The 25,488-nt window shown below is 38.2% G+C and overlaps 1 protein-coding gene across 2 annotated transcripts in view; it reads left to right on the top strand.

Annotated features, from left to right (window-relative positions):
• The first annotated feature begins 5,902 nt into the window (after positions 1 to 5,902).
• Positions 5,903 to 25,488, top strand: part of MAEL (maelstrom spermatogenic transposon silencer) — a 38,649-nt gene continuing 19,063 nt past the window's right edge. Inside the window, exons 1-8 of one of the 2 annotated variants that reach the window (XM_047077336.1) lie at positions 5,903 to 6,034; positions 6,297 to 6,389; positions 7,986 to 8,085; positions 9,032 to 9,187; positions 10,779 to 10,820; positions 21,698 to 21,822; positions 22,236 to 22,290; positions 22,414 to 22,555. In XM_047077336.1, coding sequence (XP_046933292.1) covers positions 5,903 to 6,034; positions 6,297 to 6,389; positions 7,986 to 8,085; positions 9,032 to 9,187; positions 10,779 to 10,820; positions 21,698 to 21,822; positions 22,236 to 22,290; positions 22,414 to 22,555 — 845 coding nt within the window. The remainder of the gene's footprint in view (positions 6,035 to 6,296; positions 6,390 to 7,985; positions 8,086 to 9,031; positions 9,188 to 10,778; positions 10,821 to 21,697; positions 21,823 to 22,235; positions 22,291 to 22,413; positions 22,556 to 25,488) is intronic. The other variant, XM_047077337.1, reaches the window with a different exon arrangement.

Below are 25,488 nucleotides of genomic sequence, written 5' to 3'. Positions count from 1 at the left end.
CTTTATTTAAGTAAGGTTTTTAAAAAATCAGTTGTATCAAAGAAGGAGAGGAACAAGTAATAGAAATTATGAGGAGCATCAAACCCTCTTTGGCACTAGCACTGTCCTCCCTCCCCCAATTCTTGCTGTCTTAGAAAAAGACACGACCTGCCACTGGGTTACTCAAGCCAAAACCCCAGGGTTCCTCCCTTTCTCTCACGTTGTCGACATCCGATCCGTCAGTTAGCTCTTTTTTCCCCAAAGTGCAATTTGAAGCCATCCTCCTCCCCCTTCATTTCTCCTGTCTCTTTTCTGTTCTAGATCACCATCATCTCTCACATGCACTTCTTAAGGGACCTCCTAACTAGTATCCCCATGCCCATTCTTGCTGCTCTGAACCTATTCTCCAAATGGCAACAAGACTGATCTTTTTTAGCTGTAAACCATATCGTGACCCTTTTCAAAAAGATCTTTCAAAGATCGCCCACACACTTAGTAGTGCTTAGACCCTCGACCCTGCCATGCCCAAATCCCTGCTGATCCACTTCATCCTCGGCATGCACCTCACCTTCTCCACCCGAGTGGACACACTGCTGCAACATCAGCCAGTCTTCTGTCTATTCTGATGACCCACCAAACTATTTATTGTCTGAGACCATTACATATGCTGTTCCCTCTGTCTAGAATGCCCTCCTTTTGATCCTTCACATGACTAGCCCTATTCCTTAGCATCCTTCTTCACTTTAAATGGCATCTCCCCAGAGACATTTGTCCTGATCACAAATCTAAAAATTTAGCAGTTAAATCTAAATACTGTTTTAAAATTTTTAGATAAGACAGGGGCGCCTGGGTGGCTCAGTCGGTTGAGCGTCCGACTTCGGCTCAGGTCATGATCTCGCGGTTCGTGAGTTCGAGCCCCTCATCGGGCTCTGTGCTGACGGCTCGGAGCCCGGAGCCTGCTTCGGATTCTGTGTCTCCCTCTCTCTCTGCCCCTCCCCCACTCGCGCTCTGTCTCTCTCTCTGCCTCTCAAAAATAAAGAAACGTAATAAATAAATAAATAAATAAATAAATAAATAAATTAAATAAAACTTTTAAATAAGAGAAAGCGATCTTGGCCAAGATGGAGTAACAGGGAATGGATTTATCCAGCAGTCTTAACTAAAAATCTGATCAAATATATAAAGCAATGTTTTCAGACACTGGACATCAAGGAACAGAGGTGAGTAATCCTTGAAAGAACAGGAACAAACAAGGTGAACCCTCTGATTGCCCGCCGGTTGCTGCCTGGAGAGAGTACCCACAAGACAGCAAGGAGGGTCACCTAGGCAGAGCCCTGTGGTCTCTCTGGGTTGAGGAGATGGAGTCGGTACCTAGGTAGGCCACAGTGACTAGAGTTTGCAGGGCAGAGTACCAGAAAATAGAGACCAGCACAAAGAAAGAGCTCTGGAAATCTGTTAAGGATCTCCCTTGAAGCTCCAGCTGAAGATCAGTGCATGTGTGGGAGGAAACTACACAGTGCCAGGGAAAGAACAACCTGAAAGGATTAGAAGGAACAATCCTTGAAATTCACACAGGGCTAGAAATAGTTTGTGTTTCCATCAGCCAAAGTGAAAAAACTTCCAAATTCACGGGTTGTCAGGCAGAGTACTAAGAAGGGTATTATATCAGCAGAGGAGAAAATTAGCCCTAAAGGTTGCTCTGATTCCAAGTAACAAAGCATAAAAGTAAGCCTCAAAAGGAGGAAAAACTATACTTGAACTGTTTCCAAATAACATAACTCTATCCCAGAAAAAGCACAAGAACATTTATAAGAATATAAAATATGCAGCATTAAAAAGATAAAATTTACAACTGTCGTGCAATCAAATATGATTAGGCTTGCAAAGATGCAAGACAATACAACCCATAATACGGAGAAAAACCAACCAGTAGAAACAGACCCAGAAATGACACAGATGATGGAATGAGTAGACAGCATTTAAGAGTTGTTATAACTATAGTCCACATCATAACTACATTCCACATTAAAGATAGAGGAAAGATAGACCATGATAAGTAGAAATGTGGACGATATAAAAAAGATTCAAATCAAATTCTAGAGATGAAAACTAAATGATTCGATACCAAAAACAAAACCAAAAAAAAAAAAAACATAAACACAAAAAACCCACCAAAAAACCAAAACAAACAAACAAACAAACAAAACCTGGATGGGATTAATAGCAGATGAGACATTACAGAAGAAAAGATTAGTAAACATGAAGAAATAGCAACAGAAACTGCAAAAATGAAAATCAGAGAAAAAAGACTGAAGACAAAAACAAACAGTACATCAGTGAACTGCGGGCAACTTCAAGCCTAAGGGGGAGGGGTGGGAACTAGGGGTGGATATGTTCATTATCTTGATGGGGATGATGGTTTCACAGGTGTTCACATGTCAAAGCTCATCAAATTGTATGCTTTAGATATACTACTCTATATCTATGAGACTGGTACTTCAGCCATGTCTCAACATAAGTGTAACAAAGCAACCAGGAACTAAAATCCCAGATGATGCCACCATGGGAGACAGAAGTGGGGTGAGCAAGGAATGAGTTGGGGAACTAAGTGGAGGAAAGCAATAATTTTCTAAGCTTCTTGTCTATTTGGGAAGAGTGTATATAGATACTTATTAACTGTATATGTTGTTATAAAAATACGTTTTAATGCAAGTATCTTAAACATTTATGGGTAGCCACTGAATGAAGCAAACTAGAATGTATAACTTGAAGCCAACAGAAGAAAAAGTATAGCGAAACATACTGATCCATCCTACTAAGGAAGAAAAAGGAAAAATAAGAAACCTAAAGATAGTAAATATAAATTGAAAATAACTGAATGAAGCTTTTAGTCAAGAAAGTAGAAAAAAAAACCCAAATATAGCCTCTGATAAGCAGAAAGATGGAAGTCATAAACTTAAAGCTGAAATTAAAATGAAGAGGAAAACTATACATTTCATCAGTGAAACCCAAACCTGGTGTTTGAAAAGATCAATAAAATAAACTTTGGCAAGTATTAAGGGGAAAAAAGACAAAAGGTATAAATAACATTAAGAATGAAAAGGGGAGGCAATATTAGAATACATATATTTTTAAATATAAGCAAATATTATTTTTATGCCAATAAAGGTTTTGGTTTTTAAATCAACTTTTTGAAGTATAACTTACACACAATAAAATGCATACGTTTCAGGTGTATAATTTGAGGAGTTTTGACAGCTATATAACACTTGTAACCACTGACGCCACAGTCAAGATATAGAATATTTCTGCCAACCAGAAGTTTCCCTGTGTCAGTTCTCAGGCAACCCCTCACCCTACCTCTTGGCCCCAGGTAACCACCGGCCTGACTTCTATGACTACAGTCTTACCTTTTCTCAAGTTGTGTACAAACTTATACATTTTTGTATAAAGTACGTAGTCTTTTACGTATGCCTTTTTTACTCAACAAAATATCTTGGTATTTATTCACGTTGAATAGTTCATTCCATTTAATTTAATTCCTGAGTAGCAGTCTACTACAGATGTTCCACAATTTGCTTATCAGTTAATCTATTAATGAATATAAATAGAGCTGCTATGAAAATTCGTGTATAAGTCTTTGTGTGGATATGCGTTTTCACTTCTCCTAAAGAGTGGAACTTCTGGGTCCTATGGTAAGTAAGAAACTGTCATGCAATTGTCCCACCAATAATATATGGAAATTCTAGTTGCTTCACATCCTTGCCAACATTTTAAACCAATATACTGGAAAACCTAAATGAATTAGACAATTTTCTAAAAAATGTAAATTACCAAATTTGACTGAAGGAAAATTAGAAAACTTGAAAAAAAATAATAACCATACAAACTATTGAAATGGTAAACAAGGGCAACTCTATCCGCCAAAGCTATACTAGGGTCAAAGACTTTTACCAGTAAGTTCTACCAAACTGTGAAGGAATAAATAATTCCCATATACTGTTTGATGTGAACAGAGAAAAAGATGGCAGTTCATTCTATCACAATGCTGATACCAACATTTTGTAAGGCTAGCACAAAAATATATTCAGTATCACTTCAAACAAGGAAGCAAAAAATCTTACATTAAGTTTAAAAAAAAAGCAATGTTTCATGATCAAGAAGAGGTTATACTCAGAAAAGTAGGATGCTTCAAAATTAGAGAAATCCAGCAGGATCATTTATTTAAAAAAATTTTTTTTTAATTTTTTTTAACGTTTATTTTTGAGAGAGAGAGAGAGAGAGAGAGACAGAGCATGAGTAGGGGAGGGTCAGAGAGAGAGGGAGACACAGAATCTGAAACCGGCTCCAGGGTCTGAGCCATCAGCATAGAGCCCGACGCGGGGCTCCAACTCACCGACCGTGAGATCATGACCTGAGCCGAAGTCGGACGCTTAACCGACTGAGCCACCCAGGCGCCCCTATTTAAACAAATTTTAATATTTATGTATTTTTGAGAGAGAGACAGAGACACAGCACGAGCAGGGGAAGGGCAGAGAGAGAAGGAGACACAGAATCTGAAGCAGGCTCCAGGCTCCGAGTCATCAGCACAGAGCCCGATGAAGGGCTAGAATCCACCAACCTAGATCATGACCGGAGTTGAAGTTGGGGGTTTAATCCACTGAACTACCCAGGCGCTCCCCCCCCCCCAGCAGTATCATGTATTATATTAACAAATTAAAGAATAAAACCATATGATCATCTGAAATGATCCACAAAAAGCATTTAATAAGTTTTCAACTCCTATTCTTGACTTAAAAACATATACGACGGGTCGCCTGGGTAGCTCAGTCGGTTGAACGACCGGACTTCCGCTCAGGTTGTGATCTTGCGGCTTCGTGAGTTCCAGCCCCGAATCTCGCTCTCTACTGTCGGTGCCGAGCCCACTTCGGATCCTTTGTCACTCTCTCTCTTTCAAAAATAAAATAAAAAACATTTAAAATATATATACATCAACATGTATACACATGCTTAATAAACTGACCTCATAAGGGGATTTCTTTGTGAAGCATATATAACACTGAAACCAAAACCTTCTGTATACACCAGCAGTAACCAATTAAAAGATGCAAGTTTCCATAGCAGCTACAAATATATTCCTGACCTTTCTGAGGAAACCTATAAAATTTTATTCAAGGACGTTATTTATGTTTTTTTTTTTTTCAGGGACATTATTTTAAATCTCAGCTTTTTATTGTCGGTTTTCTTCCTCACATATTGCAAACTGCTTTATAAAACCCCATGTTCTTTGCAACCATAACAAGTGTAATTTAAGAACGGGGGGGGGGGGGGCGAAACGAAAAGGCAACAACACCCCCCGCCCCGCGTGCCCCATATTGGTTGATGCACTTGTTCCGTCACCTTCCTTCTCAAACTCCCTCCATTAGATTGTAAACTTCTTGGGGGAAAAGATCTTGTTTGTCGCGCTCCTGTCTCTTTCCCCCACCCAACACCTTTCACAGTGCTTGACACAGAGCCGGCCTTTTACAGTCGTAAAACATGAAAGAACCTAAACAACTCACCAGTCCTCTTTTTCTCTACCTACTTTAACACATACTACGCAACAATGTACAGGAATTGCGCCGAGCCTTCCACGTGACAGCACACGCACCAACGCCTCATCCCAGCCAATCAGAATGCTTTGCACCTGTGACCGGGCTCCGCCCCCCTTCTCCACCCCACCCCCACGGCTCCAAGAGTCCGCCTCGGACTGCTTTTCTCCCGGCAAGGCCAATGCGGCTGCGCACCGCGTCCTGATTGGTTGAGCGCCGCAGGCCTTCGCGCGCAGGCGCCTGCCTCGGTTACTAAGGGCGGGAGCCCGGCGAGGGCGCCGGCGGCTTGTGCTGTCTCAGGCCCGGGTCGTCGAATCTTGGCCTCGCTCGCCATGCCAAACCGCAGGACCAGCCGTAATGCCTACTATTTCTTTGTGCAGGAGAAGATCCCCGAACTACGGCGGCGAGGCCTGCCCGTGGCTCGCGTAGCTGATGCCATCCCCTACTGCTCTGCTGACTGGGCGGTAAGTAAGGCTGGGGGGGGGGGCAATGGGGGGCAGGGGGGGTAGAGCAGGCAGTTGGGCAGGTGAGAGGGCGAGGCGGGAAGGATAGAGGCCTCGAAGAGACCAATGACCCCTTGGCCCCTGCTGGAGGGAAAGGAAGTCCGGCCCTAAGGCAAACCGACGCGGAAACCTCCTGGAAAGTCTAGGCTTCCGCGTCTGGGGCCTAGGGCACTCGGTCCTCATTGCCGCTTCTCTCCTTTCTGTCCCCTTAAATGTCCCCAAGCTCCTGAGGGAGGAAGAAAAGGAGAAGTATGCAGAAATGGCTCGGGAGTGGAGAGCAGCCCAGGGAAAGGACTCTGGGCCTTCGGAGAAGCAGGTAAAGTTAGAGAAGAGCAGTTACCTGCTTGGCACATCGGCGTGTTCAGTAAATGCTGGAGGAGTGAATGGGTGAAGGGTAGACTAAAAGGGTAAGCTGGTGGGTGAGTTGGGTTAATGCAAAGAAGGATTTTTTTTTTCTTTTTCCTGGTGTCAGAATGCCTGTTAAAAAGCCAACGGGCTCCCTGGGCACCTGGCTGGCTTGGTTGGTGGAACATGCGACTCTTGATCTCAGGGTTGTGAGTTCAGCCCCACATTGGGCAGGGAGCCTACTGGAAAAAATTTAAAGAGCCAACAGGTTCCCTAGCTAGGGCAAACCACACATTGTTGTTATTGGGTGGTGTGAAATCACCAAAACAGGGAAATCCCTATTCGGAAACCTGCAACCAATAAACCATGATCAGCAATGGGGGAGTTGGGTTTTAGGATTTGTACTAGATGATCTTTAAGGGTTCCTTTCAACCCCTTTATGATTAAAGACTCCCTTTTTGAATGTTTAAAAGTAGCTTGGACCATTTTGTCTTTTTAAATGACGCTTGGAACCAGACCAGTTGTTGTGTTTGAAATTTGGAAATAACAAAACTTGCACATGCTGATGAAGGTTAATGTGCCTTATAGTAAGAATTGAATAAAGTTTATTTGGGTAAAGTTATGACTAGTAAAATGATAAAGTACTAAAAAATTTTCTTGTTGATTTGTATCAAGAAAATGCAGGGTTGGGGTGCCTGGGTAGCTCAGTTGGTTAAGTGGCTGACTTTGGCTCAGGTCATGATCTCAGGGTTTGTGAGTTCAAGCTCCTCATTAGCTCTCTACTGTCAGCCAGGATCCTCTGTCCCTCCACCGTGTGCATGCTCTCTCAAAAATAAATAAACATGAAAAAAAATTCAGGGTAGTTGTGGACTTTTCCCCTCCGTCTGTGTTCTTTCCATTCTTACATAGTAAAATTCCATTCTTTTTTTAAACTTGGGATTGAAGTTCAAGAGAGCTTTGCTTGCTTTAGGTTTGAGAGATTGTTTTATTTTGTAGATGTATATTGAGTAGAAGCTCTAATCAGTTGCATTGGTACTTAGTTATACTTGTGGGCTTTGATTTTTTTTTTTTACTATAATTTCTCATAAGAAATTTCCTCTCATAATGTAAGCCATGTTGTGTACATACCTCATTGAGACTTGGAGTCAGCATGATCGGGTTTTTATTTTTAGCAAAAATCGTGTTAAAGTACTTTGTCAAACAATGCTCTTTTGGTCACTGGGCTGGCATATATTATGTGATTCAGTGGGATTGATTTAGGTTATCAGTAGTGGGCATTAAAAAATTTTTTTTGGATTATCAGTAGTGGGCACATGGTTTTCAGGAATAGTTGAATTGGTTGTTTACTTATCTTTTGATTCAGAATATTTACAGATTTTGCCCTTGTCTCCCTTTGGGTTGTTGGTGTCACTGACAGATATGTGTTTATTTACTCATTGGGGTTCATTGGCCTAGAGAGGTTACTGAAGTAATCTATGAGCTGTTTTTGTTATTTTGCTAATTTTAAGTATATGTATAAAGTGACCAGTAAGAGTTTAAGAATGTGATGAATTCTCTTCCTCTTTAGAAACCTTTTTCCACCCCACTGAGGAGGCCAGGCATGCTTGTACCAAAGCAGAATGTTTCACCCCCGGATATGTCAAGTTTGTCTCTAAAAAGTGATCAAGGTATAATAATCCTAAAATGTTTTGCTTAGATAAATGTGGGTGCTCAAAATGATCAAATGATCAGTAAATATATGTTCTGTTCATTTTGATCCTGCATTTCAAAATAACTGACTACGAGTGTTCAAATTATAGTGGTGCTAAAGTTGTAAAAGATGAGCTAATTTGCGTTTGTTGAAATAACACTGGAGAGGTTTTGTTTTATACAAAAATCTGGTCTCTTGGTTAATAACCACTTCATGTGTTACTAAATATACTTCTTAGATTTAAGTGTTTATAACTAGACCCTTAAAATACATTTAAATTACAAAGAGAAGGTTGAATTATTGAGTTGGCCTGGAAAAGAATGTAGCTAATAAGAGCCCTTGTTATTCCTTCTGGCTGTTTTTATTGTGTTATGAATTTGTTGAAGATTAATAAACTTTTAACAGTCTTAAATTGTGGCCAATCCTGGTGTATAAAACCCTTCTCGCAATCTCATATTTCTTTCTTCCTTTAGAGAATTTATTGGTGTTCTTATGTAAATTGGTAAAAAGTAAAGAGTGAACTAAATTGTCCATAGTTTATATCACGCAGTTTTTCTACACTGATTCTACTTGGCTTTATTTCCCAAACCTCTTGAATTTGTTGAATATGGGTCACAGCTTTTCTTAAGTCATTCCTGAAATTCAAGGCATATGTCTAACTAAATTATGTAGAGCTGGCTGCAAATTTGAATAATTTTGTTGCTTCATGCAGAGTGGTTACCACTGTAATCCTTGATAAGTATAATTATAAAAATTTTGATTCGTTTATCTGGTACAGATAATTAGTTTTCTCATTTCCAGCTCATTTAGGATTATAGGAACACAAGGAAAACGGTTCTAAAACTTTCTTTTGTAGAGGGGTAAACTCTCATCTATTTGTGCTGTCTTACTGCTTTTTTTTCTCTTTTTATTTATTTTTTTAGCTCTCCTTGGAGGCATTTTTTATTTTTTGAACATTTTTAGCCATGGTGAACTACCTCCTCATTGTGAACAGCGCTTCCTCCCTTGTGAAATAGGCTGTGTTAAATATTCTCTCCAAGAAGGTATTATGGCAGATTTCCACAGTTTTATAAATCCTGGTAAGTAGAGTGGGTAGATGCTAGATCTTAAAAACTATGCGTTTTATCTTGAGTTTATTTAACAATATTTGTTTTCTTAAAGGCTGATGCATAGTTGAGTTCCTAAAATGTAACAAGATTTCATCATAATTGGTTGAAAAATCATTAAGAATTAGGTGTTTACACAGGGTTTTTTAGTTGAAGCTTTTAACCTCAAGAAAGCATTAGAGTTGGGTGGATGGTATACCTGAAAATGTGTATGTAGCCTGGCGTTTGCTTGCCTATGGCCTTACGTCTTGGAATTTTCTAAAAGCTTTTTATGCCTTTGCTCTTTTATTTTTTTAACCCATCCTTTATCTTGGTGATCACTAGTTTTTAACTTGATGTTGCTTTGTAACCTTCAGCAAAGTTATTAACCTTTCTGAACTTACTAGCTTATCAGTAAAGTGGGAATAATTCCTATTGTTGGCTGCTCTAAGGAATACAAGAGAAGGTATGGAAATAGCCTAGTACTTAATAGCTTCTCAGATGTTCTCAATACTTCTTTTTCTGGATATTCCACTCAAGCAAAAGAGGTAGAGGTAATACTTTTTAAGGCAAGGAGGGGAACTATATAGGGAGAAGAGTAAAGGGAAAGAGGTTGAGGAGAGAACTTCCATCTTTAGTTTTGTCAGTTGCTTTAAAATTCATTCGTACAGGGGCGCCTGGGTGGCTCGGTCGGTTAAGCGTCCGACTTCGGCTCAGGTCATGATCTCACGGTCTGTGGGTTCGAGCCCCGTGTCGGGCTCTGTGCTGACAGCTCAGAGCCTGGAGCCTGTTTCAGATTCTGTGTCTCCCTCTCTCTGTGACCCTCCCCCATTCATGCTCTGTCTCTCTCTGTCTCAAAAATAAATAAACGTTAAAAAAAAATTTTTTTTTAAATAAAAATAAAAAATAAAAAATAAAATTCATTAGTACAGGCCAGCACTTTTCCTTGTGTTTAGATGACAGAAAAACTAAAAACTAATTATCCTACTCACACCTGTGAGAGTTGTTGCTTAGAATAAGTTAAATAACTATTTTTCTTCGTATGGTTACAAAAAATTTAAAAATTTGGAGACTTTTTTTTTTTTTTTTTTTAAATACATACATGAATACCTATATCAAGGGCCTTCTGGACCCCTCGTTAAGACTTCTTTAGCCCAAGTTTTCTTTACCTAGTATTTTTTTCTGTAACTTTCTTTTTATGTACATATAAAGTTTATTTTGAGAGACAGCTTGTGGGGGGGTGAGGAGAGAGGGAGAGAGAGAATCCCAAGCAGGGCTCCATCCCATGACATTGTGACCTAAGCTGAAACCAAGGGCCAGACACTTAACTGACTGAGCAGCCCAAGTGCCCCCTACGAGTAACTTCCTTTTTAAAACAGCTTAGACAATATACCAAAATTCTTTAATACTCCTCATTCCTCTGGGTAAAACAAAACAAAACAAATCTCTATGAAAATTTAATCGTTTGTGTTTTCACATAGCAGTAACAGTTACCTACCTATGTTATTTATGACTTGATCATCCTATGAAATATTGCTATAGCAAAACCAGAGAACTTCTCTCAACAAAATATTTTGTATTATAGGTGAAATTCCACGAGGATTTCGGTTTCATTGTCAGGCTGCAAGTAAGTATAAATGAATGGGGTAGAATATAGGCATTGAATGTGTATGTACCTGATTAAGACTTACTGCTTTAAATGAACATGTAAAACATAATTTGGAGGAAGAATAATCTTACTGTTGGAGACTCTTCATAGAAATGATAGATGGCGCATGTGATCCTTAAAAACCTGAAAATTAAATAGATTTGTGGGACACCAAAGGATATGACTGTATACCTAAGCTCTGAACTAAACTCTTTTAGAAACTAGGTTTTAGCAAGTTTCCTCTGTGATTAGAATGAAAATCATGATAATTTTATTTTTTATTTATATTCAAAATTATCATTGTTTTAAGTTTTTTTTTTACTTAAAAATGCTAAGTTTTTCAAATATGCATGATAAGCAGCTATTATGTAACATTTATAATGCTGTTCTTCATAAATGAAGAGAACATTTTAGAGTCACTTTTAATTACGTCCTTTGAGTTTTTTCCAGTCTTCGTGAAAAATATGTACTAGTCCTTTTTTTGTTTTGCCTGGGATCAGGGCCATAGACTGTGGAACAAGGTAAGGGCAAATTTTTTTAGTTGATTCCTTTATGTAGCTTTGAATGAAAAAAAAATGTATAAAGCAGAAGAATTCTGTTGCAGTTTTTGAAGTGTGAACCTAGCTAATCTCCCCACGTATTACGTCATCTGAGGTTATTCAACTAAATAGGTGGTAGTAAAACAAAAATAGAAACTTAGCTGGTGAATTAACTTCACTTTTTTACTTAAGCTGTTTCTGGTTTGTTCATCTGTTGAATGCATTGGAATCCCTGCAATTTGCCAGACACTCCTTTATGAGAGTGCCGCTGGCTTACTGTTTATTATTCTGGTTCTGATAAGTACTTGATTTTTAAAAAAAAAAGTTTTTAAGGCTTATTTTTACAACATTTTCAAGTCAACCAGATTAACAGAAAGTGTGGTTCTTAAAAACCTATTAAAGACTCTAGAAGGGTTTTCTTAATATGTTATTTTAAACTAATTAAAATTGAACACAGTTCATTCAGGAAACTTAGATCTTTTGGAGCTCATCAATTTAGACATGTCTTAAATTGCCAATTTGATAATGCTGGGAAATGTGCCAGTTAAATAAAATAAATGATTCTATTAGAGTGATGGCTGTGTCGACATAATAACTAAAAATGCTGGGGCGCCTGGGTGGCGCAGTCGGTTAAGCGTCCGACTTCAGCCAGGTCACGATCTCGCGGTCCGTGAGTTCGAGCCCCGCGTCGGGCTCTGGGCTGATGGCTCAGAGCCTGGAGCCTGTTTCCGATTCTGTGTCTCCCTCTCTCTCTGCCCCTCCCCCGTTCATGCTCTGTCTCTCTCTGTCCCAAAAATAAATAAACGTTGAAAAAAAAAAATTAAAAAAAAAAAATAACTAAAAATGCTTATGCTAGTGTAATCAACCTGATGCTTAGGAAAAGATCATGTTTCAAAGGGGAACATGCTGAAGCAAATTTACATGTGGATGCAGTGTAAGTAGTAACTAAGGAATGTACATGTAGATCTTTCAAATGCTCCTGTGCTATCTGGCCTTTTATGAAATATGTGTAAGTGAATCGCGGGAATACTTCATGGATGGGTGTTATGGTTTAGCACATTAGAATCAAAGAATTTCAAGAGATTTTGGTACGGAATCCATTAATTTCCCCACCCCCACTGCCTTGCTTTTCTCTGAAAAGGTACTTCAGATTCTGCATGAGAGTGTGGGAGTAGGAGGTCTTGGACCTTCTCTCTCTCCCCCACTTTAACCAGAGGAGCTCTGCTTCTGTCCATTTTACTGGTTAATTTTCTTGAGAGAAGTTCTGCTTTAAAAAAAGCAAAGCTTTGAAAACTGCTTTTGGCTTCCCGTACAAAAGGTCTATCAGCTTTTAAAATTAGTCTTCATACACAAAGAGTATAACATTGACTTAAGGTATAAAGAACGTTAATGAACAGCTGTGCATTCACCAGTCAGCTGAAGAAATAATAGCGGTGCCCTATCACTGAAGGTCCCTGTAGCTCTCCTTGATTGCATCCCCCTCCCTTTTTATGAGAGAGACACTATTTGGAATTTTGTGCTAATCATTTTCTCTTTTCTGAATAGTTTTATTGTGAATACATATGTATTTAAATGGTGTATTTAGGGGCACCTAGGTGGCTCATTTGGTTAAGCGTCCAACTTCGGCTCAGGTCATGATCTCACAGTTCGTGAGTTCAAGCCCTGCATCGGGTTCTCTGCTGTCAGCATGGAGCCCACTTTGGATCCTCTGTTCCTCGCTCTCTGTCCCTCCCCTGCTTGCTCGCTCGCTCTCTCTCTCTCTCTCTCAAAAATAAACAAACATTAAAAAAAATTAAAGGGTATATTTAATTTTGGTTTTTTTTGAACTTTTATGTAATTAACATCGTGTGCTTGTTTCCATACCTGTATTTGTTTTTTTTAACTCAACATTACCTTTCCCCAATTTTTGTATTGGAATGTCTTTTATATTGGTTTGGGGAATTTTATTATGTATCTGCTTACTGACTTAATTACAGGTACCTATTTTCAGTGTATGCATTGTATTTTTTTTTTTTTTACTGTCATTGTGGCATCTTTCAATGAACAGAAGTTATTTTTAATTTAGTAAATGTATCCTCCTTTCCCTTAGGGTTTTGAGGGTTCTTAATGTCTTATTTAAGAATCTTCTTCTACCTGCAGGAGATAAAGATAGCTTTTATTAAGTTTAGTTTTTCATATCCCAAGTTCTTATTCCACCTGGCACTGACTTGTGTAATGGTGTGAAATAGAGGTTCTATTTCTTTTTTTTTCCTGTGTCGATAATTAGTTGTCTCAGCATCATTTATTATTACTGTTTTTTTTTTTTTTAATGTTTGTTTATTTTGAGAGAGTGCATTCAGGCGAGCGGGAGAAAGAGAATCCCAAGCAGCCTCCATGCTCAGTGAAGAGCAGGACTCAGGGCTTGAACTCCAGATCCATGAGATCATGACCTGAGCTGAAATCAAGAGTCAGACGCTCAACGACTGAGCCACTGAGCCATGGTGCCCCTCAGCGTCATTTATTAAATAATCAGCTTGTTCGTCAGTATGTAGTGCCACATTTCTGCAGATGCATGGCTCTTTGTGATATATTTATTTTGTTCTGTTGGTCTACTTGTGTTTTTTTTGGTGTTCGTACCATTGAATACAGTATTTTGATAATATTTACTTAGACAAGTTCCTTGACTTTCTTTTGGAACATCACAGCTATTCTTGACCCTTTGCTCTTCCATACAATTCAGAGTATCATGCTTCACAAAAAGCTTTGTTGAAATTTAGATTGGAGGGGCGCCTGGGTGGTGCAGTGGGTTAAGCGTCCAACTTCAGCCAGGTCGCGATCTCGCGGTTCGTGAGTTCGAGCCCCGCGTCGGGCTCTGGGCTGATGGCTCGGAGCCTGGAGCCTGCTTCCGATTCTGTGTCTCCCTCTCTCTCTGCCCCTCCCCCGTTCATGCTCTGTCTCTCTCTGTCCCAAAAAAAAAAAAAAAAAAAATTGAAAAAAAAAAAATTTAGATTGGAATCACCTTTAAATCTTTAGATCATTTTGGACAAAACTGACAACTTCATGATACTCTGTGAACATGGGGCTACATTTTAATTTTGGATCTGTGATGCCTTATAATACTCATAATTTTCTTCACAGTGATCTTACTATCTCATTAAATTTGTAGCTTATAAATTTTATGATTTATAATGTCTCTTGAAATTATATTTTTATTTACTCTTATGTTTTAGTTTTATCCAACCATTGCTGAACTATAATTCTTGAGTTTGGTCAATTCCTTAGATCTGTGAAATGATGTTTTTCCTAATCTATATATTTTTTTTTTAATTAAAAATTTTTAAATGTTTATTTTTTGAGAGAAACAGATAGAATGTGAGTGGGTTAGGGGCAGAGAGAGAGGGAGACACCGAATCCGAAGCAGGCTCCAGGCTCTGAGCTGTCGGCACAGACCCTGACGCGGGGCTCAAACCCACGAGCCATGAGATGATGACCTAAGCCGAAGTCGGTCACTCAACTGACGGAGCCACCCAGGCGCCCCTATTTTTTTATTTAAAATTTTAAAAATGTGTGTAACTGTGCTGGTTAGGAACTCTAGTTTTTAATGTTTCATCGGTGAGTATGTTGTTGGCTGTAGTTTTTTCTTATTTTTCGTATGCACTTTTTTTTTTTAACGCAAGTTAACATAGTGTAGTATTGGTTTCAGAAGTAGAATTTAGTGATTTATCACTTACATATAACACCCAGTGCTCATCCCATCAAATGCCCTCCTCCTTAATGCTCGTCACCCATCTAACCCATCCCCTACCCACCTCCCTTCCAGCAACCCTCAGTTCTCTGTATTTAAGAGTCTCTTACGGTTTGCTTCCCTCTCTGTTTTCATCTTATTTTTCCTTCCCTTCTCCTATGGTCATCTGTCGTATTTCTTAAATTCCACATGTGAGTGAAATCCTACGAGATCTGTCTTTTCTCTGACTTCACTTAGTGTAATACACTTGTAGTTCTATCTATGCTGTTGTAAATTGCAAGATTTCATTCTTTTTGATTGCTGAATAATATTCCCTTGTACCACATTTTCTTTATCCATTCATCAGTCGATGGACATTTTGGCTTTCTCCATAATTTGGCTGTTGTTGGTAGTGCTGCTATAAACATTGGGGTGCATGTGCCCCTTTAATCAGTATTTTTATATCCTTTGGATAAATACCTATTAGTGCAATTGTTGGGTTGTAGGGTAGTTCTATTTTGAATTTTTTGAGGAACCTCCATACTGTTTTCCAAAGTGGCTGCACCAGTTTGCATTCCCACCAACAGTGCAAGAGGATTCCCCTTTCTCTGCACCCTCGCCAACATCTGTTGTTTGCTGAGTTGTTAATTTTAACCATTCTAACAGGTGTGAGGTGGTATCTCGTAGTTTTGATTTGTATTTCCTTGATGATGAGTGATGTTGAGCATCTTTTCATGTGTCAGCCTTCTGGATGTCTTCTTTAGAAAAGTGTATTCATGTCTTCTACCCATTGCTTCACTGGATTACTTGTTTTTTGGGTGTTGAGTTTGTTGTTTTTTATAGATTTTGTATACTGACCCTTTATCTGATACATCGTTTGCAAATATCTGTTCCCATTCTGTCAGTTGCCTTTTAGTTTTGTTGATTTTATTTCCTTCACTTGCAGAAGCACAGAGGTCCCAATAGTTCATTTTTACTTTTGTTTCCCTTGCCACTGGAGACCGTGTAAAGTTGCTGCGGTCAAGGTCAAATAGGTTCCTGCCTGTGTTCTCCTGTAGGATTTTGATTATTTCCTGTCTCACGTTTTGGTCTTTCGGCCATTTTGAATTTATTTTCATGTGTGGTTTAAGAAAATAGTCCAGTTTCATTCTTCTGCATGCCTCTGTCCAGTTTTTCCAACACCATTTGCTTGAAGAGACTGTCTTTCTTCATTGGATATTTTTTCCTGCTTTGTCGAAGATTAGTTGGCCATACATTTGTGGGTCCGTTTCTGGGTTCTCTGTTCTGTTCCATTGATGATCTATGTGTCTGTTTTTGTGTCAGTACTATACTGTCTTGTTGATTACAGCTTTGTAACATAGCTTGAAGTCCAGAATTGTGATGCCTCCAGCTTTGGTTTTCTATTTTAACATTACTCTGGCTGACATTATTTTGGGGTCTTTTCTGATTCCATATATTAGTGCATTAGTATATACTCCTGATCAGGGTAAAGATGTTCCCTTCTACTCCCAGTTTGGTTAGAGATATGAGTTGCACATTTTAATGAATAGTTTTTCTGTATCTCAGGTGATTTGTGTCTTTCTGTTCATCTGGTAATTTGCTAATGCTAAACCAATCTTACATTCCAGCAATAAACCCATTATAGTGACTGTATAGCTCTTAAATTGCTGACTTTGGTTTGCTAATATTTTGTTTTAGGATTTGTATGTTCATGTTAAAGACTTTGATTAATCTTACCTAATTTTGTTCTCAAGGTTATTTTGCCATCCTAAAATGGGTTAGAGAATGTGTCTTCAGTTTAATTTACCTTTGGTTCTCTTTTATGGTTCTGGTAAAATAATCTATTTTTTACTTCTCTGAACATTTAAAGCCTTATGTCTGAAAAACATAGGGATCTTTTTGGGGGGGGGTCTGTTGGTTATCTTGAGGTCAAGAGACCTGATCTCTTCATATGTCTTATTTTTTTCTCCCCCACCCCCATCTGATTATTTTTGAGGGCTGAACAGTATATAGAAAAACTTGTTATTCTTCTCTGAAGAAAATTTGTGACTGCTTCTGGCAGAAAGATGCTGTCACTAGCCATCTCAGAGTACCTTAATCCAATTTCAGGGATTGAGATAATGTAAAATTGGGTTCATATCTTTTAAGAGTCTATTTCTGATTGATCTCTAAAAAGGGGGGGAAGGTAGACAGATTACCACCAAAGGATCATCTGTAAAATTTGCAATTGACTTGAGTATAAACAGTGGAAGCAAGAAGGCAATTGAATATTCTTTTAATTATAATTTTTAATATACACAAGTAATACTAGAGTAATACTTTTTAATGTCTTATTTACCTATTTGAGAGAAAGGGAGAGAGTATGAGAGGGGAAGGGGGAGAGAGAGAGGGAGAGAGAATACCAAGCAGGCTCCGTGTTGTCAGTACAAAGCCCAACGCGGGGCTCAAACCCACAAACCGTGAGATCATGACCTGAGCTGAATACAAGAGATGGATGATTAACTGACTGAGCCACCCAGGTGGTCCTACAGTAATATATTTTTTTAAAGGTTTTATTTTTAAGTAATCTCCACACCCAGCATGAGGCTCTAATCCACAACTCAAAGACCAAGAGTCACATGCTCCACCAACTGAGCCAGCCAGGCGCCCCCGGAATAATAGTTTTAATTCTTATATATCTAAGTCTTTTGAAAACTGCTCAGTTTATCAGACTCTAAATCTCCTCTTCCAGAATTCATAAATGCCCCAAATTACCAATGAACCCAAATGCCAGAATCCACTTTCTAGGATTCCTTCTTCTCCAAGATTTTGGACCCCCGGTTCCTTACTGTAGTTTTCTGTCTGCAGTGCTCTCAAGCAGGTGTTTCATTCATAGAGTTCTAGTCTGTTGCTATCAGAAATTGAACTCTTCCTGTGTGTCCTTTTTTATAACTTTATGATAAAATTCATAATTTGATCATAAGCGTGAATATTTATCATCTGTACTGAATAATTTCAGTAGCTGGAATACTTTGGATCTCATTCTATCAAATTTGGTTTGGTTCTCATTCTTCTTTCATCCTGTACCTGGTTATTCATATATAATGTTTGAAAAAATGATTTTTTTTTGAGTTTGACAAATTTAGTGGTATTTTAGTAAAGACATTCATCTCAGTCATTTCTCTCCCCTCTTGACCTTAGGTTAATAATTCATTTGAGTCCAGACAATATATATGTAGGAAAAGATGTTATTTTAACATAAACAACAAAATGGACAAAAGTGGAAAGTTTGCTTACATTAAAGCAAGTTAAATTCATGTATTATGATATAATTAAATCATGTAAGAACTGATAGTTCTATATATATTTCCATTGTTTTACTTGGGGTTTACTTTCAACTTAAAAGCAAAATGCAAATGAACAAAGTGTTAGGAAACAGGCTGCTTCTCTGGAGTTAATCCCTGTTTAAAAGAGATCAGCGAGTGGTTGCTACCAATAAAGTAGTCTGAAGCTGCTTCCAAATTAAACATTGCAGGAGTTTTCAAGGAAATCATTTTACTGTATGTTTCTTTTATCTGTGATTATGCTTTTAAAGATGTGCTTAACTGTCACATTAAAAAAATTAAAGTTTTTAGAAAGCCTATAGTACATAGATCTAACAATGTGGTTGGAGATTCCATAGAATATGTTTAAAGATGTATTTTCTTTATTTTATCTTCAGTATCTAAAATGTACATGATTAATGTGTATAATACTTTAAAAAATATATGTATAATTCAAATAGCCATGTTATTTTACTAACATAAGATTTCTTGTATTAAGTTCAAATCAAATTCCGTTTTCATAAATTAGTAAATTAAGCTTTAACAAAGGTATGGAAAGTGCATTTTTCTCGTTTTCATCTTCATACAGTGTGGGTTTTTTGGTGTTACTACCTTTTAAAAAACAAAAACACCCACATATCTAAGTATTATACCTACATTTAAGTTTTTGGTGGTAGTTTGTATTTTAAAAGAAACTACTTCTTCATGAGTTGCCTCAAGATCTGGTGGAAATGCTTACAGGAACTAGCTAAGAACAAAAACTAAGAAGCACGTTCACAATACTGATTTTACTTTGGTAGCAGATGGTCTTTGAAGACTAACGAAGGTAGACCGGACCCATTAAGGTGAAATGTATTGTTTCAAATACTTAACAATTTACATAAAATGAAAACAAAGTTTTTTTAAAGAGGTAGGCATCTGTACCAGCTGATAGCAATGCAATACCTAGTTTATGAGGATCAAAAACAAATGCCCATTAGGGGGGAAAAAAAACAAACCATGTTTTATCTAATGTACTTCCAGTCAATAGTCCAGTAACATTTTCTTCCCAATACAGGCTGTTCCTGGGAGACAGTTTACATTAATAAGGGAGTCAAGAGTAATTGTTTGCAGTTTAAATAGATAATAACTTTTTGCATCCCTCTTGATAGTGTCTTAAAAAATACGCAATTCTAGGGGCACCTGGGTGGCTCAGTCGGTTGGGTGTCTGACTTTGGTTCAGATCATGATTTCATGGCTCGTGGGTTCAAGCCCCGCCTCATGCTCTGTGCTGACAGCTTGGAGCCTGGCGCCAGCTTCGGATTCTGTGTCTCCCTCTCTCTCTGCCCCTCTCCCATTCATGCTCTGTCTCTCAAAAATAAATAGACATTAAAAAAAAAATGCAGTTCTTAGATACCATTTCTGATTTTTCTATTATCTGTAAGCTAATCACATGAAACTATAAAATTAGTAAATGTCTTGAAATCTGTATATAAAACCTAAATTGCCTCTAATTTCAAATTCATTTATATATCACTCAATCTTAAAAAAAAAAATCTCCAAAGATAATCTTATACCGTTCTTTAAAAAAGGAAACTGTTGCGGGGCACCTGGGTGACTCAGTCGGTTGAACGTCCGAGTTGGGCTCAGGTCATGATCCCACAGTTCGTGAGTTCGAGCCCCGCATCGGGCTCTGTGCTGACAGCTCGGAGCCTGGAGCCTGCTTCCAATTCTGTGTCTCTCTCTCTTTGCCCCTTCCCCGCTCATGCTCTGTCTCTCAAAGATGAATAAACGTTAAAAAAAAAATTTAAAAAAAAGGAAACTGTTCCTTTTAACTTTACACCCACCCAACACCCCAGTTTCAAAACACATCATTTAATTATCTTGGTCATGGACATTTCCAAGATGAGATTTTCTATTTCATTCCCATAGGTTCTGGTCATCAGAAAAATCATGCTTTCCTTTATTGAACGAGTTTGGTCCTAACGATGTTGGTGTATCCCTTCCAGTATTCTTCATCCTCATCTTTGTTTCTGGAGTCATTTCCTCTGTTCACTATCTTCATCTTCATTAAAGCCTACTGCTACTGAAAGGGTTTTTGGAGCAAGAGTTCCTCTAGGCTTACTTGATCCAAGTTTGATGGATATGGCTGAGACTTTCTTTATCACTACCTATGGTGCTTCCAAATTTGTGGATCTTTACAGGCTTTGTTGAGAGGTTTGCAGCTTCTTGTTCAGCTGATTACTTCTTGGTGTTGCAACTGGAACTTTCCCTTTCATTACTCTGACAGCTCCAGCTGGCTGTGGCTTCTTGGGCTTCTCCTTTCCTGCCTTCCTGGCCACCATTTTCCCCACTATGCTGAAAAAATGATTTTAAAGCAATTTGAGGTTTATAATGATGTTCCCTTCCTCCATAAAAGATTTATGTTTGCTCTTACTAGACACCTGGAGGCCTAGCAAACCAGGCCTCCAAAGCTGTCACAAGCACATTTCTCAGCCATTCAACTTCCTCCTCTTCTGGAATTGGTAAATAACTGCAGGGGGGAAAAACTGCCCCAAAAGCTAGGCTCTCTGGAGCGCCTTTTTGAATTTCTATATTCTCTTGCATCTGGGTTTATTAATTCCTCGCTACTGTGTGCTCTTGATATTTTCAAGTATTTTAAATTTTTGTGGAAGTTTGGTCTGAATTGGTCCACTTTTTATTGCAAGTGGAAATCTTGATTGTACAACCTTTAAAAAAGCAATCATTGCTATTAAGTTCTCCAGCCTTACATGAAAAGCAGAGGGGAATAGTGAAAACATACAGGCTTAGTCCCTTAAACCTGGTTTTGAGTCCTTACTCCATTGATCACCAACTCTTAACTTACTATACTAACTTCTGTGATTCTCGGTTGTCTCTTCTCTAATAGGTGTATATCCCCTTTCTCATAAGAATATCGGATAGGGGCGCCTGGGTGGCGCAGTCGGTTAAGCGTCCGACTTCAGCCAGGTCACGATCTCGCGGTCCGTGAGTTCGAGCCCCGCGTCGGGCTCTGGGCTGATGGCTCAGAGCCTGGAGCCTGTTTCCCATTCTGTGTCTCCCTCTCTCTCTGCCCCTCCCCCGTTCATGCTCTGTCTCTCTCTGTCCCAAAAATAAATAAACGTTGAAAAAAAAAATTAAAAAAAAAAAAAAAAAAGAATATCGGATAAAGTACCTAATCATAACTAGGCTTGGTACAAGTGCTTAAACATGAGTTACTCACTGTCCTCTTCCCATACTCTCCTTCCTTACCCACTTTGTCATATTTGTCTTGGTCAAATTTTGAACTCCCTACTTCCTTTTTGTTTCCTTCAGGTGATTCTAGTCACAAGATTCCTATTTCAAACTTTGAATCTGGGCATGACCAAGCAACTGTGTTACAAAACCTTTATAGTTTTATTCACCCAAACCCAGGAAGCTGGCCACCTATCTACTGCAAGGTAATTTCAGTGTAAGAATTTTTTTTTAAGGTTATCCACTTAAGATACCAAAAGATCCACAAAAGGTACCCAAAGAAATTCTTTTAGATTAGGAGTTGAAGAACTGGGTTTTAATCTTACTAGTTTAGTGTAATCATGAACAGATGACCTTTTTCTGCGTGTTGGTTTCTTCATGCGCCTACCCTAGGTCTCCCTTGCTTTTCACAAAGTCTGTTAACATTGCTTTATAAATGTAACTTTATTAATAGCAGTAGTCTTTTAAAATACATGTTGCTCTTTTTTATGGTTCTCATTTAGTTGTCACAAACTCTTTAGTCTTTCCCTTCCTGCCACCCCTATCTCCTCAGTTTGAAAGAACAACAATTGAACAACAATGTAGGAGAAAATACAAGTAAATTTTCTTTCTTCTCCAGTCTGATGACCGAGCCAGAGTCAACTGGTGTTTGAAGCATATGGCAAAGGCATCAAGTAAGTAAAACTAGGTTACTGTTCAAGTGCTTTATAATGTCTGTGTTTGTTTCCATTTTGATGTACATCTTCTGTGTATCTAAATTCACTAATTGTATGTGTTTTTCTATTTACCAATGGAAGAAATCAGGCAAGATCTAGAACTTCTCACTGTCGAAGATCTTGTAGTGGGAATCTACCAGCAAAAATTTCTTAAGGAGCCCTCTAAAACCTGGGTTCGGAGCCTCCTAGATGTGGCCATGTGGGATTATTCTAGCAACACAAGGTATTTATAATGATTTTGTGTTAGTGATTTTGACTTTTCTGAACTGAGAAAATATGACAAGATTGGTTTTTCCATCAATGGGCAGTGTTTTCCTATGAAACTTTGGAATCATTATTTCCTTGAATATAGGATTCCATTGATTGTCAGATACATTGTTACTTTGTCTGCAACTAAAAACAGACACACTATCAAATAACTGACAGGGTGCTTTATCACTTAGAATTTTTATACTGATGGAAGAATATATTTATTTAAACAGATGTCATGTTACATAGAATTCTTGCATATATATATATATATGAAATATGTAAGTAAAATAAATTGAAAATATTTTATATTTTGAAATAATTTCAGGTTTACAGAAAAGTTGCAAGAATAGTACAGAAAAGTCCTATATGTCATTCTCTCAGATTTCCTAATTGTTAACATTTATTTATTTATTTTTCAATGTTTATTTTTGGGAGAGAAAGTGCATATGTGCACGTGAGAAGGGGAGGGAGGGGCAGAGAGAGAGAGGGAGACAGGGTCCAAAGCAGGCTCTGCGCTGACAGCAGAAAGCCCAATGGAGGTCTCTAACCCACGAACCGTGAGATCATGACCTGAACCAAAGTCTGATGTTTAACGGACCGAGCCACCCAGGCTCCCCTCTAATTGTTAACATTCTAATACATTTTCTTTATAACTTGCTCTCTAGACACAGTTTCTTTTTCTGAACCACTTGAGGGTAAGTTGCTGCCATGATGCCTTTTCACTTCTAAATATCAATGTATTGTTCCTAAGAACATGTATAGTAACATGATAAAATTATCAAAACAGGATATTGCCCTTGATATAATAGTGTTGTTTAATTGGAAGACCATATTCATATTTTGCTAGTGTTCCAGTAATATATTTTATAGCAAAAGAAAATCTAGTCTAGGGTCCAACTCAGGAGCATATGTTGCATTTAGTTAGGTTGTTTTAGGCTCCTTTAATCTGAAATAGTTTCTCAGTCTTTGACTTTCTTTTTGTTTAGTTTTTTTTCAAGTTTTTATTTAAATTTCAGCTAACATATTGTGTAATATTAGTTTCAGGTGTAGAATGTAGTGATTCATTATTTGCATACCACACCCAGTGCTCATCACAACTGCCCTTCTTAATACCCATCATACCCATCACCTATTTAACCCTTCCCCCTTGCCCGAGTCCCTTTCAGTAACTCTCAGTTTGTTCTCTGTAGTTAAGAGTCTATTTCTTGGTTTGCCTCTCTTTTTTTCCCCCCCGTGTTCATCTGTTTTGTTTCTTAAATTCCACAAATGAGTGAAATCATATGGTATTTGTCTTTCTCTGACTGACTTAGTATAATACTCTCTAGCTCCATCCACAGCATTGCAAGTGGCAACATTTCATTTTTTTTTCATGGCTGAGTTATATTCCTTTGTATGTATCTTCTTTATCCATTCATCAATTGATGGACATTTGGGTTCTTTTGATAATTTGGCTATTGTTGATAATGCTGCTAAAACATGGAGGTGCTTGTACCCCTTTGAATTCATATTTTTGTATCCTCTGGGTAAATACCTAGTAGTGCAATTGCCAGATGGTAGAGTAGTTCTATTTTTAACTTTTTGAGGTACTTTTTAACTTTTCCGTACTATTTTCCAGAGTGGCTCATGCATGAAGTTTGCATTCCCACCAGCAGTGAGAGTTCCCCTTTTTCTACATCCTCACCAACACCTGTTGTTTCCTGTGTTAATTTTAGCCATTTTGACTGGTGTGAGGTGATAACCTTGTTGTAGTTTTGATTTGTATTTCCTTGATGATGAATGATGTTGAGCATCTTTTCATGTGTCTGTTAGCCATCTGGATGTCTTTAGAAAAATGTCTGTTCGTGTCTTATGCCCGTTTTTTAACTGGATTATTTGTTTTTTGGATGTTCAGTTTTATAAGTTCTTTATATATTAACAAATGATGTTGGGAAAACTGGACAGCAACCATGCAAAAGAATGAAACTGGACCACTTTCTTACCATACACAAAAATAAATTCAAAATGGATGAAAGTCCTAAATGGAGACAGGAAACCATCAAAATCCTAGAGGACAACATAGGCAGTAACTGCTTTGACATTGGCCATAGCAACTTCTTACTAGATATCTTACTAAATACGTCTCCAGAGGCAAAGGAAACAAAGCAAAAATAAACTACTGGGACTGCATCAAAATAAAAAGCTTCTGCACAGCGAAGGAGACCATCAACAAAACTAAAAGGCAACCTACAGAATGGGAGAAGATACTTGCAAATGACTTATTGTGACTTTTTTGATCTTGACATTTTTGAAGAGAATAGGCCAGTTACTTTATAGACTGTTTCTTAGTTTTAGTTTGCCTGTTATTTCCTCATGAGTAGATTGAGGTTCTGTATTTTTGGCAGGAGTGCCACAAAAGTTAGGTGTCTTCTCAGTACGTCGTATCTGGATGCATCTGATGTCCATTTGTTCCGTTACTGATGGTAACTTTGATCATGTCTGCCAGATATCGTCTGCCAGATTTCTGCCATTGAAAAGTTACTGTTTTTCACCTTAAAATTAATATTTTGTAGGGAGATATTTTGAGATTTGGTAGATCTTCTTCTCCTCAAATTTCAGCCTGCCTGTTAGTTTTCACATCCATTGATGATTTTTGCCTGAATCAGTAATTATTACATTTGTGAAGTGGTGATTTTTTATTTTTTATTTTTTATTTTTATTTATTTATTTTTTACTGTTTATTTGAGAGAGAGAGAGCTCAAGCAATTGGGGGAAGGGCAGAGAGAGAGGGAGGCTCTATGCTGTCAGCACAGAGCATAATGAGGGGCTCAAACTCAGGAACAAACCGTGAGATCATGACCTGAGCCGAAATCAAGAGTTGGACACTTAACCGACTGAGCCACCCGGGTGCCCCTGTGAAATGGTGAT

Source organism: Lynx rufus, unplaced genomic scaffold (assembly GCF_022079265.1).
Source record: "Lynx rufus isolate CCGP_SWC_20201006 ecotype Redwood Valley unplaced genomic scaffold, mLynRuf1.p SCAF_15, whole genome shotgun sequence".
Lineage (NCBI taxonomy): Eukaryota > Metazoa > Chordata > Mammalia > Carnivora > Felidae > Lynx > Lynx rufus.
This window is presented reverse-complemented; position numbering and strand designations above follow the sequence as displayed.